The 22,172-nt window shown below is 34.1% G+C and overlaps 1 protein-coding gene across 4 annotated transcripts in view; it reads left to right on the forward strand.

Moving 5' to 3' along the window:
* Positions 1–22,172, forward strand: part of SSBP2 (single stranded DNA binding protein 2) — a 172,786-nt gene that overhangs the window by 123,903 nt on the left and 26,711 nt on the right. For 2 of the 4 annotated variants that reach the window (XM_070935784.1, XM_070935785.1), the window contains exons 5-8: positions 10,651–10,740; positions 20,264–20,323; positions 20,738–20,804; positions 22,022–22,092. In XM_070935784.1, coding sequence (XP_070791885.1) covers positions 10,651–10,740; positions 20,264–20,323; positions 20,738–20,804; positions 22,022–22,092 — 288 coding nt within the window. The remainder of the gene's footprint in view (positions 1–10,650; positions 10,741–20,263; positions 20,324–20,737; positions 20,805–22,021; positions 22,093–22,172) is intronic. The other 2 variants (XM_070935786.1, XM_070935787.1) reach the window with 1 other exon arrangement.

Genomic DNA, 22,172 nt, shown 5'->3' on the forward strand with positions numbered 1-22,172 from the left:
GATGAGGTCTTGATTCATATATCATTTGCCCCTGCCTTGACCCGTCCACGGGTGTCTACATACTTAGTCCTAAAACTTGAAGAATTAATTTCATCTTGAATTTGATGTTCTCCAGCGCGCTGCTTGGAGAATCCAAGAGCGTGGGTAGTTTCCAGTCAGTTAGGCAGATACTGAGTGAATATGTCTTTAAATGATGTCTTTGCTGACTCCGCCTCCAGGGACTGGCTGAGGCTCAGTTCCTTTCACTCAGTCAGGCTAGGTAGACTGCATTTTGGTTCTTCTGCTAGTTTTCCTTCAAAACGATAGATTCTTCATATTTCACCTTTGGGTTTCTTCAAACCTCCGGGGGATTTTTTTTGGTTTTTTTCTGTTGGAGTTGTATACTTCGTGTGATTAGCCTTTAAGCTCCATTCATAATTCATTCACCAAGAGCCTTGGTGGCGCAGCAGACTAAAGTGCTGTTAAGTAACACCAGCTGCCTGCAATTACTGCAAGTTCAAATCTCACCAGGCTCAAGGTTGACTCAGCCTTCCATCCTTTCAAGGTAGGTAAAATGAGGACCCGGATTGTGGGGGCAATAAGCTGACTTTGTATAAAAAAGAACACCGCTTGGGGGGCCGAAAGCCCTACTAAGCAGGTATATACAAAAGTAGGAGGCTATTGCTTAACGCATTGTAAGCCACTCTGAGTTTCCGGAGAAGGGCGGCATATTATTCGAACCAATAAATAAATAAATAAATAAATTCACTCATAAACAGAAAGTTAAAATTAATTCTCTATAATTCTGCACATATTTGCCCATCTGCAGTTTTCTTTTCATGAAGCTTGAAATAAAAATCTTCATAAGTGACAATAACAACTATTTATCAATAAAATGAATCTAAGTTGAAAGTGAATATACGTGTCCTTGGATAATGTTCCAGGATGCATCCTAGGTTGGTCACTGGGACCAGACATTTAGACTTCCTAGTTTTTGGACTTGTGCTGAGCCCATCTTCAGGAAACTTCTCTCTAGTAGAGTATGTGCTTGTGAGGTATTTATAAGGTGCCCAGGTGTGTGTGGATTTTTAGTTGTTGATTGGGGTGTTGATGGGTGGCTATTATGTTGTTGGCTGTTGTTTCTTTGTGCTGCCAAGCTCTTGTCTCCTAAGTATTTGATAAGATGGTGGTAAGTCAATACTCCTGTTGACTAACGAGGGGACCATTTCCCTGGCTGTTTTTATATCTGTTCGTCCAACAATCTTAGTAGCTGCAAAATTGAATGTATGTCCTTGTTCATTGCAATGTGAGACTAACAATGATTTCAGGTCTCCTCTTCTGACTGCTCACTTGTATTCTTGCAATCTAATTGTTAGCTTCCTCCCAGTCTGTCCTACATAGTCACAAGGCAGTCCATGGAGGGGATCTGGTAGATTACACTGTAAATACCTTTACAATGCATAATTTGTTATTGTATGGTTGTCTCTGGGGAGTGTACGATGCCCACTTGCAGATCTGGGAAGCTGTGTTCTACTGCTTCAAAATGTTGTATGGCAGGGTATGCCATGTAGTTGGTTTTGTACCTTATTTCTTCCTTTCTGTCCCCATCATATTGCACAGACATCTTGTAACAAATGCTTGTGGGCACCCATTCTGCCTGAATTGTTCACGTAGATACCAGCTCTCCAGTTGTTTAACTTGCTGGTGTTACAGTGGGTTCTTACCCTGTCATATAGCGTTCTGATGCAATTATTTTTATGTTCCTTTATAAGATGTTACATACTGGATATCTCCTTAGCAGAAACAACATTTTCAAAGTGTAATATTGAGCAGTACCCACATAATCTGTAAGAAACTAATAGTGGTTCCATCTTGGGAATAGCACTATTTATAGACTTCTGACATTATCTGTGATTCTCTCAGGTATCTAGGCAGAGGAAATCTTTAAATTTTTATATTGTGGCAAAAATGGTAGGCAGCTTAGCCTCCATTGTGAACAATATAGCTGATCCAGGAGCATAAAAATATTCAATTTCTAGAACGTCTTTCTATTTTCTCTTATGTATTTTATTTCAGAACAACGATCTAATGCAAGGTTTCTCAATCTTAGCAACTTTAATATGTGTAGGACTTCAATTCCCAGAATTTTCCAGCCAGCATATTCTGGGAGTTGAGGTCCAGACGTAATCAAGTTGTCAAGGTTGAGAAACACTGGAAAAATTTATATTAGAATAATGGATATTCATATACTGTGTTTAATTAAAATCTGTAGAAACTTCTCAGTTGACTAATATAATGCTATGTATTGCTAATATAAGATATACCCTGATATGATGATTTACCTGTATGGAAACTACGAATTTATATTTAAGCAAAATTTCTGATATATAGTAGTTTATTGCTGTTCCATGTAATATATGTATGTTAATAAAACCTTATTAATAATTTAGCCAAACAACTATTAGAAGCAAAGCTTTCTAATAGCACTCTCAGGTATGAACTCCGCCTCCTTGCTAAAGGCTCCAAAAGATAAAACCAATCAGTCTTTTTTCACAAATGGAGATCTAATGACGTCAATAAAAAGTTGCTTGTTTAATCAGCACTTATAAAATAGAGTTAACATCTTGAATAAAGATACTGGAGTATATATTACTGTTTCTGCTAGATTTGTCTCAAATGAGCCAGATAGTGTTGAGTTTAAGCTTTATTTTAGGACAGTAGGTGATTTTTTAAGTATAATGGTAGCTCATTTGTAAATTCTAATACTAATGTATTCTGCACATGCCCATTCAGAAATAATTCCTACAGTGAAATTTACAGCCCAGGTAAGTAAGTATAAGACTGTAGCAATATTCACCAATTCACATATTCCCTATTATGAAAATAACTAAAATGGATTTTTCTATGTTAATTAGAGCTATTTATTACAGCTATTAAAATGGAATACTTTACCTCTGTTCATTACTTGACTTCATAATTTAGATTTAGCTATCACAGCAGAAAGTTTCGTAAGCACTATGTTAGCAGAAAAAAAATTACTATTTAGGTATGACAGAAATATGGTTCTGATCCTGGGATGATTAAGTACTTAAACTTATGCCAGAGCATGGAATCTACCAGCATAGTGTTATTAGTTGTGCCAAAAATATCTTACGCTAGAAGTTACCAGCATGTAAACTTATTTCACTGCTACAGCATTTTCCTCTCTTGCTGGAGAATACAATTACTATGTATGTTTGCTATTTATTATTGTTTACACAGATGTTGCATAATAAAACAGTATTTTCTGAAAATAATTTTAAATAAAATTATGCCTGCACAAACCTTGGATACAGATGGTATTTATACTGATGTTTTGGAGTCTGAGAAATACAATTAATTTCAATCAGGTTCACGCTGTAATATGGGTATGGAAAATTGCTTTGAATTTTAGTCATGCAGTTTTTCGGGATTTTTTTAGGATTGTAATATTTTGTTTATTGTTATTTATTTTTTAATAAGGAGTAACATGTTTGACTTAATTTATAAAGTTAGGTTATATAAACTGGATAAGCATTATTAAACTTTTACTATTAACTAAATTTAAAACTTCCAGTCTTTCAGAGCACAAAATGAAACTAACATTCCAAGATTTTGGAGAGAGGGAAAAAAAACACCTGACAGCATGCTAAGGTGTAAATAAAATATAATTGTAATTGTAAAATTCAAAATGAAATTTTAATTATCTGTGCTTTATAAGGGAAACATTTTAAACGTATCATTCAAAATTCAGAAGTACTTTAGATGAGACAATTAAAACAATTCATTAATGTGAGGATTGCAAATATGTCATTGCTGAGTTTTTTAAAATCAGTACTCCTACTAAATTCTAACACAACCAGCTTGCAATTCTTTTATCACCAATTCTCTAGATTTTTACTAGACTTAAGCTTTCTTTCCCCCCAAAATGAACCAAAATATCCATTTGGACTTTAAGCTGCTGAATCAGTTGAATAATACTTTGGCACATGTCTCCTATACTTAAGTTGATGTGGTCATAGTAGCATAAAACTAAATCCCCTAAGGTTGAAAAGTTCTAATCCATTGTAGGTCATATAGATTAAAATCAACACTTCTTGGTCCATAATCAAATCATGCATTATAGTAACTTTAATAACACAAATTAACTTAATTACATTAGTTAATTAAAATAATTAAGTTTGCATTAAACTGCATGAAGCAAATAATTGATTCTCTGCTAGCTGATAGGGCAAGTTCATAAAGCCACTAGATCTGAACCTATATATGCTTTGGCTTATTTTTATTACAAGCTTCGTATTAGTTTTGTTAATCTGTTTAATTATTTTCATGATATCTCAATTACCTCTCTATCCCATCATCATGCATAGAAAAAGAATTTAATGTGATTTCCTTCTTTCTCTACATTGCTAGCCTACAGTAGAATTGTTGATCAGTTTTGTTTATCTTGATGGTGAAACCTTGATTATAAGGACATTAGAGCTACAGTAGAAAAATACATTTTATGGATTCAAATGCATTTGTTTCTTTTTTCAGGTATCAATCTGCAATACTACACAGTAGATAGCATAACATTCTACATTGGACTGATTGTTCCAGCTATAAAATACTTTGCCTTTGCCAACATACTAACTAATCCATCAGAACAATTACCATTTTATTATCTTTGTTGAAAAAATCCTGTTACAGGGAGCAATTCAGATATCTACATAATTTTTCCAAAAATTGTACTATTGGAAGAATCCATTATATTCAAAATTGGCAGCTCTTTCTATAAAATGTGATAGTAAACAATAATTTATAAACCTTAAAATGTCTGTATGAGGGCTAGAGAATAGTTAAAATTCCTTTTCTCTTAGTGCAAAATTGATAAAATCCACCCTAGCAAGATAACCTTTCTATTTAAACATTTTCATTTCAACAGTTGTGTTTAGAAACGATTCCACTGGGGACAGAACAGAGATTTTAAAATTAAAAACGAGCCACATTCAAGCTCTGAACTTCTGTTTCCCCCAAGTCTCACTCAGAGTCTTGGTAGCACAGTGGACTAATGCATTGTTATCAACATCTGCTCCTTGCAATTACTGCAAGTTCAAATCTCACCAGGCTCAAGGTTGACTCAGCCTTCCATCCTTTCAAAGGTAGGTAAAATGAGGACCCAGTTTGTGGGGGCAATAAGCTGACTTTGTATAAATATACAAAAGTATGAAGGCTATTGCTTAACGCATTGTAAGCCTCCCTGAGTCTCCGGAGAAGGGCGGCATATAAATTAAAGCAATAAATAAATAATAAAATCAATGTCCTCTCCAGTTCGTTTGGATTTAAGAGTTAGGTGGCATTAAACAGCAGAACTACAAGAAGCAAATCAAGATGCATATCATTTTTGATGTGAAGTAGGTCATTATGGAGTGAGATGGTGATTAGAATGAAAAATAAACTGAAGCTATGTCTATTTTGCTCTCTGCTTCTCTTAAAACTACCTTTTAAAGCCAGTTCTCTGAAAATTAGGTTCTAAAAGGTAGAGACTGCCTTAGGTTCTAAAAGGTAGAGATACAGTCAGTTAGATATAAATCCTATATAGGGAACGCTTGTTGTCCAACTGACTTTGCATTGTAGTCAAGACTTCAGTTGTTTAGAAATGCTAACTGGCAAGCATATGATTCCCCTAAAACCTTAGAATTATAAATATTCATTAAATAGTTATGCTTTTTAACAAGTTTCACTAACAGTCATATCAAAGTTGTTAGAAGTAACTACCAAATATAAACAGACCAATACTGAAATATTCTGTTACTTTTCCAATTAAGACTTTGCCTCTTCATCTTTTATGATTGATTGATTTATTAATGTTATGGCTTGTTTTGTTTTTGTATAGATCTCTCCATTCTAATATGTAAAGTTATTTACTCGTTATAAAAAAATGATTATGAGATGTTGCCAGAGTCATCTTTTGTGACCCTTGCCAAGGAGTGACAGTGATTTTTCAGAACAATATGTTTCTTTGTATCAGAAGGAACAGCCAAGACTAAACAATGCCATTGCTTGATTTATCTTTTATATTATTTAAAAAGAATAGTGGCCGTGTGGATAAAATTAATTATGTTCTTGAAGGTTACATATTCTATATGGTTATAGATCATTCTGCTCAAATAGCTATATGATCCATTGCCTTGTTGCTGTCTCATGCACTATAATGAAGTCTATATTTTTAATATGTCACATTAGCTGACATAGGAAACAGACTCCAAAAAATCAATTTTTTTAAACAATGCAAATTGCTGAGTAGTATTTCTCAGATTATAAAATTAAGAACTGTTGCAATACTGTAGGTTGAGAAGTAGGAAACTACTAAGTATAGTCAATCAGTTTTGGGATGTATAATATATAACTATAACTCATAGTATGCAACTTTTCTAGAATTGTAATTGAATTGTAAACTGTCTAGAGAGTTAAATAAACCTCTAGATCATGGGTGTCATACTCGATCACATCACATGGCGTATTCCGACAGTTTTTGCCTTTGTGAAGCTAGGGTGGGCATGGTCTGCGCATGATGCATCCGGCCTGTGGGCCGCCAGTTTTTCACCCCTGCTCTAGATTACAGATAAACAGAAAATTTTACTTTTGCATCATAATTAATGGATGATGTATGCAATTAGCAGTAAACTATGATGATGTTTCAACTTCATAAAGTGTGACAGGAAGACATGTTTAATCGGCAATAGAAGTAAGAAGCCTTACAGGAAAAGACGGCACTGAGAAATGATTTTTAAAACTAAATTATGTTTAATGCACTACATCAGGGGTATTAAATTCAAGGCCCGCGGGCCGGTTCCGGCTGCGGGGTGCTTAGAGCTGGCCTGTGGGGCCACTCTGGAAACAGCAAAAGACCGGCTCGCAGTGTCTCTGGCAGCAAAAACTGAGTTTGGGAGGACCCCATGCGGCCCGCGCGAGCTCCTCCATTACAGGAGGCCGTCACACCCCTAAATGGAGTTCAGGAGCCGTTTTTGCTGGCAGAGCACTCCAGCCACCACAGGCGCCCCCGACACAAGTGACATTGAGCTGGCTATGCCCGCTCCAGCCCCCTGAGGTCAAGCACAACCCTGATGTGGCCTGCAATGAAATCAAGTTTGACACCCCTGCACTACATGGAAGTCCACATATAATTACTTTAAATATTATTCTTATAACTAATTTGGATCTTTAAAGAAAAATTTATTTTGGGAATTTCACCAATATTTTATAATTTATTTGAGGCACATTGAAAGAAGTTTCTAATTAACATCTTTTCATTTTATGTATAATTGTATTTATTTTATATAATCACATAGATACTGTTAAAATGGATAGAATGTTAGTTTGTTACCTACTATTGTGTGCTTGTCTGTACAGACATACATGCAGATTCATATCACTATAGCTCTAGTTCTAATTTTTAATGTAGCAGTTAAATATGTGACTAAACTGTATTCATCAGCAAAAACAGAAATGTTTGCAATCTAAACTTCCTGTTTTCACCCCTATTTTTGTAAGTCTATAGTAAAACAGCATCACCTTGTGTCACCATAGTGAAATTTAGTTTTACATGCTCAAATTTATGTAGTAGGGTTCCTTCAGCGGGTATTATGCTTAAAACTCAATTAATTCAAAATGAACTTTATATATTGGGTACAAAAGTGACACCCAGTGGCCAATTCTATTCCATGGGAAGTTATAATTCATTTATAATAAGTAAATCCTCTGACCTCATAAGAGTATGATGTTAGAAATCTTTTCAGACCAAATACAGCACCAAAATATAGTGCTGTTAGAAAGACTTGTATAAATCTAGATGTAATGGTAATATGAATATCTGGAAGAAATAGCAATTTATTTATTGCAATAGAGGAGCTATATTTCCTGCCTACCTAGTTTGAAAGGTGTCAAAAATTAGTGTATTTCATCTCTGGTTCACTTAAAAAATGGAATATATTTTCTTTCAAAAATTAACATTTTTTATATACAAATCCATAATATCAATTTGTTTTTGAGCAATTTTATTTCAAAGCTTTTTGTAACTTTTAATATAAGTAGCTGTACATTTGCCAAAAGGAAGAATCCACATTGTATAGGAAACAAAAACAAAAGTAGTGTTCTGCATGCTTTCAATTTTAATGCACATTCAAAGTTCCATACTTTGGAAGAAAATTATGATAAAGGCTTCATCTTAGCCTGTTATCTAATCAACGATCAGCATGTTAATTTATTTCCTTCTGCAGCTGCTGTTTTGCATTAATTCAGGATAATCTAAATTTAGTTGTATTATAACATATGTTAACTTCCTATAAAAGAGAATGCCTTAGGATGAGAATTTTCAAACTATAGCCTATGACTCCCTTGGAGGCTACAAGCTAATCTGAGAGGGCTCATACATTTTTGGGGGCCAGAATATTTTTTAAAATGCCAGAAGGAAACTTGAGCATAGAGGTCTAACTTCTGGAGATGGCGGATAGAAAGAATCTGTGCTGCACCTAGCACAGAGCTGACAGGAGAGAGAGGTACAAGCCAGTGGTGAAATGTAAAATTTTTTCTACCGGTTCTGTGGGCGTGGCTTGGTGAGGGGGAGGTAATGTGACTGGGTGGGCAACTTTTTTTTTTTTTTACTTTTAAAAGCATTTTTTTCTACAACCTCTTTGGCCGAAGAGGTTGTAGAAAAAATGCTTTTAAAAGCCTCTGAAGATCCCAGCTGAGCTGTGCGATCATCAAAGGCTTTTGTTTTTACTTTTAAAAGCATTTTTTCGGCCGAAGAGGTTGTAGAAAAAATGCTTTTAAAAGTTTAAAAAAAAAAGCCTCTGATGATCGTGCAGCTCAGCTGGGCATGGGGGGAGAGGGCGCAGCGATTTTTACTACCGGTTCTCCGAACCACCCACCACCATCGCTACCAGATCAGGTGATCCGGTCCGAACTGGGAGCATTTCACCCCTAGTACAAGCCCAGATGAAGGTGATTCCCCTTCTCAGAATTGAGAACAGAGAATGTCACTAAGCACACTACATTGAATAACTGCTGGTACTAACAGGACACTCTCACTTGGCTTCTTCTGCCATCATTGGCTGACAGCTGGCAAGAGCAGCAAACAGATTCTGATCAAAAGTTATCACATCAGAGGATAGCTATATATATATTTAGCAAATTGGAAGAAGTCTCATTCTCCGCTCCTGGTTTAGCAACTCAATACCAGCCTCTTCCTCCAATACTTCTTCAGCAGCCACACAGGCTGCTGAAGCTGTGTGTCACAATCCGATAGATTCCAAGAGGGTTATCACAGCTGGCGGGTCATCATGTTTTGAATCTACTAAAGGACTGACTAGAGAATCAAATTGTGAGCACCATAGAAAACAAGTAGATAATTTCCACAAGTGCTTCACTATCCTTAGGTTATTGCTGTTATTTTCTTTTCCTCCTGCCTTTCTCCTTTCCCTTTAAAATGATTTCCCATCCCCTTCACTTTTACCATCTTGTCTGCAAAGCTTTTGTTAAGGGAGCCCAAATTTCCAAAGCAGGTACTTAGCAGGGAGGTACTTTTCCCAGAAATACAGAAATTCCAGCTACTTGCTTATCAGGGGTAATTATGCAGAGTGGAGAAGAACATTCAATGTAAGCTCCCACACAGGGCTGACCTTCCCAAGTGAAAAACCATCAGAGATGAGCCAGCCTCCCCAAAAGCCAGGCTTCAGCAGCAACAGTTCCCATCATCCCCAACCAGCTGCTTGGGATGATTCTAGATTGTAATGCAAAGAGGAAGGGGATTAGAAAAGGTTTTTAGTCTTCCATCTGATCTTGAATTACCATCAGCATCGGCATCATCCCAACTTTTGTTGGATTCACAGTGCAAACAAATTTGAGAATCCCAGCTTTAGGACTGAAAGCTGTTATGTGGAAGACTAAGATTGGATCTTCCACCTTTTACTTGAAAAGTAGTGTAGGATAAATATAGTCCTTTTTCATCAGATATGTACTCTTTTCTTGATTTAATTCCTGTCTCCCAGGTTGTTATTAGCACCAGAGTGAAATAAGAAAAATAACTAAATATGGCTCCCAATTTCATACTGCAACTGTTTGCATCATTTATCGTATTTAATTTGGTCACTTAAAGCATCATTCTACATATATAAAGTTCATTATCATTTTAAGGAGACTGTTTCGTAATAGATTATAAAATTGCACCGATACTATGTATTTAGTTATAGAATTGTGTTAGTGTATTTACAACTGAATTCTTTCATAATGTTTTGTTTTGAATATTAGCTGATTAGCTGACATGCTACTTTTCTGATCGGAAGTTGCCTATTGGACTGAGGTGTAATAGAACCTTTTGTAAATGCACAATTTACAAGTCTTTGTTTAAACTAAATGAAGTTCCTGATCCCTGAGTTTCCCTTTCAATTGTGAGTGTAAGGCAGTCATTTATTAAAGAAATCTACGTTTGTATTTAAGTGTTTCACTTCTGCACTTTGAAAATGAGCACTAATTATTTTAAATGGAAGAAAAAATTAAATCTGTCATGCAGAGAGTGTTCCTTTCTGCCTTGCCACACTATGGTCAAAGTAATATTTTGGTTTTATGCCTATTGTGTGCAATGACAAAGGTTTATTTTTCCTTTGTTCTTTTCAGAGCGCTGCAGCAGCTCCCAGTCCAGTGCTAGGAAACATTCCCCCAGGAGATGGCATGCCAGTAGGTCCTGTTCCACCGGGGTTTTTTCAGGTATTCAGAAAAAATTGATTATAGGGCTTTCAGAACTTAGAAAAGAGAAAGTAACAGTTTTTGGCACTGCCATGAAAGAATACCATTTCTTCCATGAATAAAATGCACCGTATTTAAACGTTTGGGATAGAATAGGGTGTTACTATGGATTTTATCAGTAGAAAATAAGTTTATGCTATTTATATCAGCAGTGCAAACTTAAAATCTACGATAAAATGTTAAATGCGCAATGATAACTTAATTTAAATGGGCCACAGGTGAAGTTGTATAATAGAAGAAATTGGTTGCTTGCTTTGCTACTTTGTCTAGTAGAGTCTTAAGTTAAATTGTATTAGTTTAATTCTTTATTAAAGATATATGCTACAGCAAATAGTAGCTTAATGCTGCTAGGCAAGTTCAAACTAGCAATTTGTAATCAGAAATCGTGACCATATAAACGTGAGCTGGTTGCCAAGCACCTGAATTGAAATCATGTGACCGTGAGATTGTTGGAAGGCCATAAAGCACCATTTCCAAGGCTGTTGTCACCTCAGGTCATCATTAAAAGATGAGCAAATCGAGGACTACTTGTATGTCAAATTATGTTAAGTGATGAAAGCATTAATTTGGGAACCAAATTATATTATGTTTCACTAAGTGGTAAAACAAAGCCAAATGAATGGGATTGTATTATACAGTACATATAGATTTTGTGTATGTATGTGTGTGTATGTGTGTGTTATGTGTGAGGTGTGTGTGTGTGTGTGTGTGTGTGTGTGTGTGTGGGAGAGAGAGAGAGAGACTGTGCTCATTCACAGCTTAATTCACAACATTCACAACAGACATACCTAGTGTGTATTACTGATCTGCTAGGCAATCCAAGCATTTTAGAGATGTGCCCACCCAGGTTGTAGGGTTGGGATGACACTCATTTTACAGGACAACATATTTGAATTTGAAAGTAGACTCAGAATGGCTGAAGGATTAAGCACATACACATTAATTTGGGCTACAGGCAGAAGCTGGCACACCGACAATCCTGCTACATAGCTGGCTCCTTGATTTTTATCCAAATACAGGTTTGTTTATCATCTCCTTGCTTTTGGTATTGGATGATTTCAGTTTTCTTCTCTTGAATTAAAAAAAGTCTCAGTATTTAAAACCACAGGTTTATCTCAAATAATTCATGGTCATATATTTGACCTTGTACTTGCCTCAAAGCAGTTATGTGATGATTTAAATATGCAGAACCATTTAACTTGGTGCTGTGGTCACATTACTTCCTAGTCAACCTAGGATGAGATGCTATCTGGGAGCTATACAGGGTTCGTCTTGTCCACGTACTAAATGGAAACGGATGGATTCAGTTTCTGGACGATAAGTTTTCCAGTGGTTTGAGAGGCACTTCTGTTGGTGACCTAATTAATTTTGGGTACAGGAGTTAATCTGAGCTCTTGATAACCTGCTCCCAAGGCCATTTCTATTCTTAATTTTAATCTTACTTTACTGAAGAGCTTTGGGAGATGGAACACCAGAAACAATATGTGGAGTGCTGTTTGAAGACCAAAAGTTAATTTCATCAAGTCATTTTGACTCTACATTATAGTGATAATGGAGACAAAGTGTTACTATTTTTCCTGCCCTATTGTGCCAATCAGATGCCTTGTTTAGAGTAGTAAATTTCATTTTAGGGAAAGATGAGTCAGGAGACCTCCTATTTAAGTGATTGCTTTGCTCAGTGTTTTGCTGATAAAGATTTGCCTCTATCTTGACTTCCCCATAGAGAATCAGAAGTGGTGCCATTTATATGTCTTTAACCCTATCCCAATTCAATTTTATTGCATACAACTCCAGGGTTCCACTTTTTCTTAAATTCAAAAATTCCTGATGAAATTCATGATCATTTTACCCAGAATATAAAAAAATTTTTTAGCCTTATGCAAAATTTTATTTTAAAAAATACATAGCTAACACAGAGAGATATGTGTCCTAGTTGATAAAAATGTATTTATATTTACCATTAATTTTATTTTTATTGATTCAATTCATTTTGGATGTATGATAATACATAGCAGTAACATTGTATTGAGTTCTTGAATTTCTCTATCAAGTATGGTAAAATTATTTTTACTTGTGTTGAATATACATATCATTTGTTGGATTCTTGGAAAAAAATCTATAATAATTTTTCTCTTGAAAAAAAACTCATTTACATTTTTCAGTGCATTTTGAATATATGATTCTGTATTCTTTTTATTTTATGTTCTTTTCTAATTTTCTTCTTTATAACCTAAAAGTAAAAATAATTAATAAAAAATTCCAAAATTAGCTAAAGAATTACTAATCATTTTTAAGAAGTACTCACATCTAAGTGCCAGATTGTGTTAAAGGCTGAGTAAAAAAAGTATGAGTGGAATATATTGATGTTATTATAAACTTCTTAGTGAACCTAAGATATAGAAATCATAAAGGTACTAGAGGTCTCCTTGTGTAGGTAGGTGTCAGTCTGATGCATATATCTTTTAGGTGGTGGTTCATGTGCAAAATACTTGCAAAGTAGTGAATAGAAATCCTAGCTAGCATACATTAGTATAAATATGTGTGGAGTAAATCTGAGCTGAGGCTATATTTATGGCATACTTTTATTCTCCATGCCACCCAGAAAAAAGAATTCTGTTTCAGTTGGGTAGCCTTATAAATCTCAAGAATAAAATAAATACTAACTACAATGTGCCAAAAAGTTATAATTATCTGGGAATGCTGCATATGATACGTGTATTTACTAGGCTTGACAACATAGTTTATATCTTCTTTATCTTACCAAAAGTCATGAATAATGGAAGACAATATCACTGGTCCATTTAGTAATAGCCATGGAATTGGGAAGAATGCAAATTGAGTGTAAAAGTGTAAAAGGTTAAAAAAATAATATGAAAAGAAAGGAGTGGGAAAGGCTAAATATCTGCCAACCTAACAAAAGGGGGAAGTATATAATTGATCTGAGTGAAGGTGGTCTGATTCTATGAGATAGGATTGGCATATAGCTGCAAGGAAATGAAGAAGTAGGTTTAATTATAAATGGAATAGCTGAAATGTAGGGGATAAAATTATGAATTGGTGTCTTCTTTATTGTTGTAGGTGCTTATGGTAGTAGAAGATTACAGATGATGATAGTTGTATGTTACATTTTAGAATGATGACAGTGGAAACATTCTGCAATGTACTGAATGAAGTAAATCCAGTAGAAAATATTATTCTTTTAGACACTTAAAAACAGTGGGTGAGAATGATATTACAGTATGTGGAAAAAGCGATTGGGCCATTAGTAGAGCAAAAAGTGAATGGGAATAATGTCTATTTGATGAATATCTGCTTTGAAAAATATTCAGTTTTAAAGAAATAGATGGATTGTGGCAGTTAGGACATGATCTGAGATTTGGATGGCATGGATATCTATGGTATAATAAGGTTAGTGTAGATGTCAAAATTAATTACATCAGGCAGGCCATTCTTAAAACATGGAATAAATATAAATCTAGGTTGTGCCCAAAAATACCTTTGTGGATTTCAGCACAAAAAGCATTCTATAGACAAGAAATCATAAGTAAACATAAATGGTATTATGTAGTAATACAATGTGCTATATTTTTTCATGGGGATTATAAAATGATTTTCTTGTATACAATTATCAGAAAGGTTTAAAGTGGATAAAAGGTTTTAGGCTTTTCAACAATGCAAGACTAAGTTTGAAATAGAACTATGTACAAAGAATGAACGTGTTAATGCTAAAATATATAAACTTGTTGAAATATGAAACAGAAAAAGAACAAGTGAAAGAATGTTATGTATTTAAAGAGAGCTTTAAAATTAGCTACAATATTCCATTGATCAATGGAAAAAGATAGATTTGAAAGGATTGAAATTTACATTATGTTCTAGCCTTAAAGAGAAGCTATATAAAATGATGTATTGTTGGTATTTGTCACCAGAGAAGTTGTCTAAAAAGTACTTTGAATCTTTGTTGGAAATGTGAACAAGATGAAGGAAAACTTTATCATTTATGGGAGACATGTGAAAAACCAAAAAAATGTTGGATACAAATAAATACATTAATTGACTAATGTACAATTGAGACCAGATTAATAGACTAGCTAAAAAATGCTATGGGACTTTGTTTTTTTATATATGACAACTGAAGCAAATTACTGTAGTCTCAAAAGTTGAAAAGTTTGACACCGTAATAGAGGAAGATGATAGAATCTGCAAAGATGATTAACTTGACTTTCTTAATAGGAAAAATATCTACATTTATGGCTGATTGGAAACCCCTTACAGATTTTTTAGCATGAAACAGAAAAAATGCATTTAAGGCTTATGATTTTGATGATGAGTTTTGTTGTGAATTTTGTTGTAATTATAGAGTAGAAGGTAATTTTGTAATCCTACATATTTGCTGCAAAGGAACTCAAAAACTTCTTCCTATTTATTTTTATCCTTTCTTTCTGTACTTTACTTTTTTTCTTTTTCTCCTCTTTCAATTTCTTTATTCAATATCTTGGTGTTAGTGTTTATGTTCTCTTTTAAACTTTTAATAACTTTTATCTTAAAAACAAAGATTCTGTTTCAAATACTTGGATCAGTCCACTCATACGTACAAATGTGAACTTGGGACAGAGCACTTTTGGTAGGTTCGAGAATAGATCTTGGGGTGGGAAGGGGGGGGTGAAGTAACAGTAATTAGTGTGAAAGTAGAACAGTTGCAGTGGAAACAAAGTATGAATCCCGTTTTAAAAAGTAATAGATTATTGCTTATCAGAACAAATAGGATGGGAACATGCAGAAAGAGAATAAGGAAGCTGCTTAAAATGGAGTAACAAGAGTTATGTTACAGAATAAACACAGGTTGTGACTCAGAGTCAGAGGTGGGTTTCAGCAGGTTCTGACCAGTTCTGGAGAACCAGTAGTGGAAATTTTGAGTAGTTCGGAGAACCAGTAGTAAAAATTCTGACTGACCCCGCCCCCATCTATTCTCTGCATCCCAAGTCCCAGCTGATTGGAGGAAATGGGAATTTTGCAGTAATCTTCCCCTGGAGTGGGGAGGGAATGGAGATTTTACAGTATCCTTCCCCTGCCACACCCACCAAGGCATGCCACACCCACAGAAGCGGTAGTAAAAAATTTTGAAACCCACCACTGCTCAGAGTGCTTAATAGGAAATATGAGAAAGGCTTCTTGTTCACAGATGAAGTAAAAAAAGTTAAGGGATAAGAAAAAAATCCATGTCCCTTTTTATGACCCTGTAAACCTTTAATTTGGGTTAGAGTCAGCGCAAGAAATGTATTCTCTATATATACGAGAAAAAAATAGTTGTATATAGTCAAACAGAGCAAGGAATGGTTAAGTTTAAAAAAAAGAATTACAATAGTGATGTGTATGATTTTTTTAAAATTAAAAAATAGTTTTAGGAGGGGTGAAAAGGCCTAAACAAGGAATCATCAGCAGAGTGAATGGAGTACGAAACCGGAATGATGAAATTATTTGGGACAAAACTGAAATGGAGGAATGCTGGAAGAAAGTTGTATGACAATGATATATTAAAGAACGATATTATGCAAGAAAAATGATAAAAGGGGATTATAAATCCTGTAAGAAGGTTGATAGCTTAACTAGCAAAATGTTGAAATATGGATGCAATTTACTTGTGGCTAAGCAGTATGATTAAAGTGTAAAGACCACATCTGGGCAAATTAGAAAGAAAATATTATTATTTCCCTATACAAAGGAAAAGGCAGCAAGACTGGGGAAAAAAGAAAACCTGGTGCTAACCCCAACAATTAGCATCAGGAAAGGTGTTTAGCAGAACTCTGATTGAAAGGGTCTAAGAGGTTAGAATGAGAAAAGCTATGGAAATACAATAATGCAGCTTTATACCGAAGAGGTGTGCAAACCAAATTTTTGATCAAGTAATTGAGAAATGTAAAGGAAAAATTATTTACACTTAGAGGGAGCCTATGAGAAAGTAAACAGGCTTGAAATATGAATGTTACTTTGCATACATGTAGAATTTAATGTTTATTGCTGAATGTAATAAGAATGATATATGATGGAGGTAAAACCTGGATGAAATTAAATGGAATGTTTAGTGAAAGTTTAAACTGAGCAGATGGTATTCTGCTTATTCAAAAAAAAAAAATTTTTTTTTAGATCTTAAAATTTGTATTTAACACTTCTTTCACAAAGGGCTCAAGGAAACTCAGCTGGGGTTTCAATTCACCTAATAGCCAAAAAGCAGTTAACAAGCAATTTCCGAAAGTTATTAGAAAAGGAAGTATATAAACCCAGTGTCCTTTCAAAGACTGCAACCAAGGCATTATTAAAAAAAACAATCTTATAAAGTGAACAAAAGTAAAATAAATTGCAGAATTGTACACGTGTGGTGAACCTGAAATATGGTAAGAAATATAGGGGGAAATTGACTTAATAAGCAGTTGACAAATGCATTGATTGTAAAAAAAAAAAAACTTTATGATAATGTTCAGCCAGTTTTAAAAATGTGTATTGATACAAACACCAGAAGAACCAGTACTTTTTTTAAAATGTAGAATATAGATCAAAATAGGTTCAAAATGAATTTTGCTGCTTCTAATTGCTAAACAGTTACATGCACTTCAGGCATTTGATCTTTCTGTAACAATTATATGTACAGATATATTCAAATAATTATCATTACTCAGTTGCAATTAATTTGTATTTGTTACAGTTAGGAAATAAATGTACATTTATGTACATTTAAATAAATGTACGTTATGCATATTCTACATGCATAAATTACGCTTCGCAAGATTTGAATATTCTATTTATTTGTTAGATGATCATGGTGCCATATAAGATTTTCTAAAATGAATGTAGCAGAAGATTTTACTAAGGGAAAATTAAAATATATGAGTTGAGCACTGGTGCATTGAATCAGTCCCATAGATGTATGTAAAAAGATAAGTGGCAAGTCATCCAGAAAATAAAAAACACCTCCCTGATATGAGATACACTAAAAAAGATTTAATTCTGGATGATCTTGTAAAAAAAATCTACAAAATAAAATATTGATAAATTACTTATATTAGTAACTAGTAGTGACTGAAAGGTATATCAGGATAAGAAAATATGAAATGATAACCTTCAGTTTGCTAGATGTTAGTTGCAAGAGATAAAACCTGTTTTCCTATTTCATAGGCATAATGCCATTTTATTCATATGTAAACTCCATTAACCATTTTACCCAAATACAATATATTTTCCGCATGCTTCAAATCCTATTCAAATTTAATGGACATTCGGGTCTAACAGACTTTTCTACTTCCCATGAGTCCAGTAAATCAAGGATTTGCTTAATGTGAATAATATTTTTGTTCCATTTTGTTATATAGTTACAAATTGGCAAAGTTATCACTTATAGTTACAAATCAAAATGTAAAAATAGGTGTTGAATTTAAAAGTCATATTTTATAAGTGTTTTTTGTGAAAGTCTATAAAAATGTATAATGATTATAAGAGCACAATGCCATCTTGTGGCCACTGCATTTTCTGCATTTTTAACCACAGAACAGATTTTATAGTACTGTACATATTATGCTGTGCATTCCAGAGAAAGAATAAACTTGCTAATTAATAAATAGAGCTGAGGAATTAGAAAATGGGGTGAGGTGTGAAATGAAGATGCATTTGGTTTTATTTTAAGAGACAGTGATAAAATGTTAACGTTGAATATACTTGGTGGAGATGAAGGGGAAGTTTCTTGTTCCTATTTTCCTAATTTTTCCCTATTTTTTTAATGGGGCTCTGCACTTTCTATATATTTTACTGTGTTTAGGGGTTGTATATATTTTTCTGTTTAATATAATTCTTAATAAAATTATTGGATAAAAAACAAAGAAAGAGCAAAGATATTACATTGGTAATATAAATTCCTAGTGTAGTACCGCTATTGTTATTGTACTATTCAAGTTTTAAAAAGTTGAATATTAATGAATGGTTATAAAATTAATATTTTTTTCTCCAAGCTTTAGCCTATAAGGCCATTTGAATTTTGGATTACCTTAATTTACTTTGTGCTATTGATAGTATCTCTTTCTATAGTGTAATACTAGTATAGAAAAGCTGGCTGTTTAACTGAAATACTTTCCTTTCAGGCCTTCAAAACTGTGCTTAAAAGATTCAGTTTTCTTCTTGTATAGTGACTAGAGCTTTCCCTTTATATTTACATTTCTGTAATTCGGGGGGGGGGGAATGAAAATGCAAAACAGCAAGCCATGTGATTCTAAACTTATTTTTATACAAAAAAAGTGACTTTGCTATGTTACTCAACAACACAAAGTCTGAAGCTTATTAAATAACTAATAAGTAAATTTGAATTGCATTGTGGCAGAATATCATTTGTTCAATTCTGGCTATGCAAGGTATTTTTTAAGTAAAGTCTTCAACCTCCAACCGTAATGGAGTCTGCTCATGATAGTCATAGACTGTAATGGTTGTAAACCGAGTCATCCATGTCAGGGGTCTCCAACCTTGAAAACTTTAAGCCTGGCGGACTTCAACTCCCAGAATTCCCCAACCAGCAAAGCTGGGTGTTGAAGTCCACCAGGCTTAAAATTGCCAAGGTTGGAGACCTCTGATCCATGTGACAAAAATTTTACCTTTTTGCTGTGATTGTTAAGCAAATGCTGAGATCACAAAACAATTGCCTGGTCATTAAGTGAACCAATGTTTCACTATGTACCAATTTTGCCGAAAGTCAGAAGTTAAATGCTGATTTTAGATCAAACACAGTCACATGATTATGGGATGCTGCAAATGGCCACAAATGCAGCATAGTTTTCGAGCGCCAGACTTGAGTTCATGTGATGGGGGGAAGGGAGGGGCTGCTATCAGAGCTTCAGTACTGGGTCATAAATACCACCAGGGAGCTCCGTCATAACTTTGAACGGTAGCTAAGCAACCAGTCTAAGTTGAGGACTACCTGTATTTTTAAAATGTCTAATAATGAACCATGATTTTCTTCAGTGAATTAGTTTTATGAACAGTATGTACATGTTTGAGTTGAACAACAAAGCAGCCATTTGATAAAAGAGCTCTGAAAATTGAATGACTTTAATCCTGGTTTTGGTCACTTATCATGGCTCAACCAGAATAAATGTTCCCAGAGGCTTCATGTTTCAGGCTCTTAGAATTGTCCAATTTCTGAATATCCTCTGGACAATTCCTGGGTTAGAAGAGAAAGTGATATATAATAACAGCTAGTATATATGGACTTGTTTAGGAAAATTTCTGTCTTTGGCAAAAATATGCAGACGGTTACATACAGAGTTTTTATATTTCTATAAATAGAAGGCTTTCGAGGCCTTCAGAGGTTTCCAGATCAAGATCACCATTAGCAAAAAATGTATTTTGATCAAAAAATAAAGATGATCATGTAGCTAAAGCAGTATGTGGTTTACTTTTGGATTAGGTTTGTATCTCTATTTTTATTGCATTTTTTCCTGTTTTGTAGCCTTTCATGTCTCCTCGATATCCAGGAGGCCCAAGGCCACCTTTAAGGATACCCAATCAGGTAACAGTTTTTTAATCAGTAAATTGCAGGATGCAAAGAAACATTTACCTGGGAAAAGGCAAACTTTTACCCATTTTTTTAAAACAGTAGGTCTTAAAAACTGCATTTATGATGTAGATATTTGACATAATGTTTATTGTATGAGGATATCATATCTAAAGATATTACAGCAGGTAAACATATTCTGTATATAAATTACTGTCTTTATAATATCATACATTTAAATTTGATTTTATGGTAAAATAATATACAAAATAAATTGGGATTAGTTGTAAAAGAAGGTAATTTTAGATTCCCATTCTTTTAGGGTGAAATTATAGGGTTTTTAAAAAATGAAAATAGATTGTGTGTCTTTTAAAAAGTTGTTTAAATATGATATTCAAGTAGAAAATTTCTCTGAAAACTTTTTAATAGGCACTAGGAGGTGTCCCAGGAAGTCAGCCATTATTGCCTAGTGGGATGGATCCAACACGGCAGCAAGGTAAAATTATTAATAGAAATATTATCAATAGAAATATTATAATAGAAATAACTGAATAAATGACAGTTTTATCATCAACCTTCCATTTGTTAATACATTGAAACAGCTTCCAGAATTTTGTAAGAAATGCATTCATGCTATTATTCTCATGATCTAAATATAAAAGGGAACAATTATTTCTGTTTAAGTAATTCGTGTTTTATTTATTTAGCTAACTTATATAGCCATCTATCTCACTGGACATGACTCTGGGTGGTGTGCAACTAACAATTAAAACAATGTGCTACCATTAAAAACTTAAAACAATAAATGATAATAAATAAAAAGCAGGCTTGCAGATAACAACAACAACCATCTCAGCAAAATACAACCATCTTGGAGACTCCCATGGGATCTACAAAGTGGCAGGTCCTTCCAAAAGGCTAACAAGGATGGGATTGACTTCACCTCAGGGGGGAATGATGTTTCAAAGAGCAGGAGCCACAACAGAAAAGACACATCATCTAGTTCCCATTAGATTGAACTCTTTAGCAGATGGGACCCACAAAGTTTGTTTTCCTGTCTTCACCGAATCATGCAAGATCATAGATTTTCATGTTTGTAAAATGTTATTGATTGTGGGGCGGTAGGATTATCTTAAAGATCCTTTTACCCTAATGAGATTTATTAGCCTTTTTCTTATTAAAGGTTTTAAATAATTTAAAATACATCCTGCTGCTGCACATTATTTGGCCTCTTGTACAAGATGATATATTTAGTTGACAAAATTCATATTGAACAACTCTTCAATTTATGTTCTGCAGCACTACTATATCTAAATGTGCTTTACTTAAACAAAAAGAAATGTCATCTGTCTGTCTATCACCAATACGAGTTGCAGGGATAAATGCTTTCCTAATATGCTGTTCTGCTAAATTAATTAAATTAATTAAATTAATTAAGTTTAATTAAAATAAAGTTGGGGGGAGGAAGTCCTATGTTTTTAGGCAAACCCAAATGAGAGGAATGGGAGACATCAACTTTGAAGAGGAATTCTCTTTGAATCTGAATGGAAGAAAAATAACTTGATTGAGTTCGTATCTGATACACTTTTTACAAAATATTTTAACCATAGGAAAGACAAATTTTCACTCTGATTAAAATGCATTTATAATCTGAATCAATCTGATTAAACAATTAAAATTGTATTTCTATTTTTTTTTTCATGAATCTTTTAGGTCATCCAAATATGGGAGGACCAATGCAGAGGATGACTCCACCTAGGGGAATGGTCCCACTAGGCCCGCAGGTATATTGCTCTAATTGTCTTACATATGATCACATTTATCATAATTTCCTATGAGAGAAAGAAACAAAGAGATGTATTCT

This window comes from Pituophis catenifer, unplaced genomic scaffold (assembly GCF_029215685.1).
Source record: "Pituophis catenifer annectens isolate HBS135680 unplaced genomic scaffold, rPitCat1.0.hap2 SCAF_2, whole genome shotgun sequence".
Taxonomy (NCBI): domain Eukaryota; kingdom Metazoa; phylum Chordata; class Lepidosauria; order Squamata; family Colubridae; genus Pituophis; species Pituophis catenifer.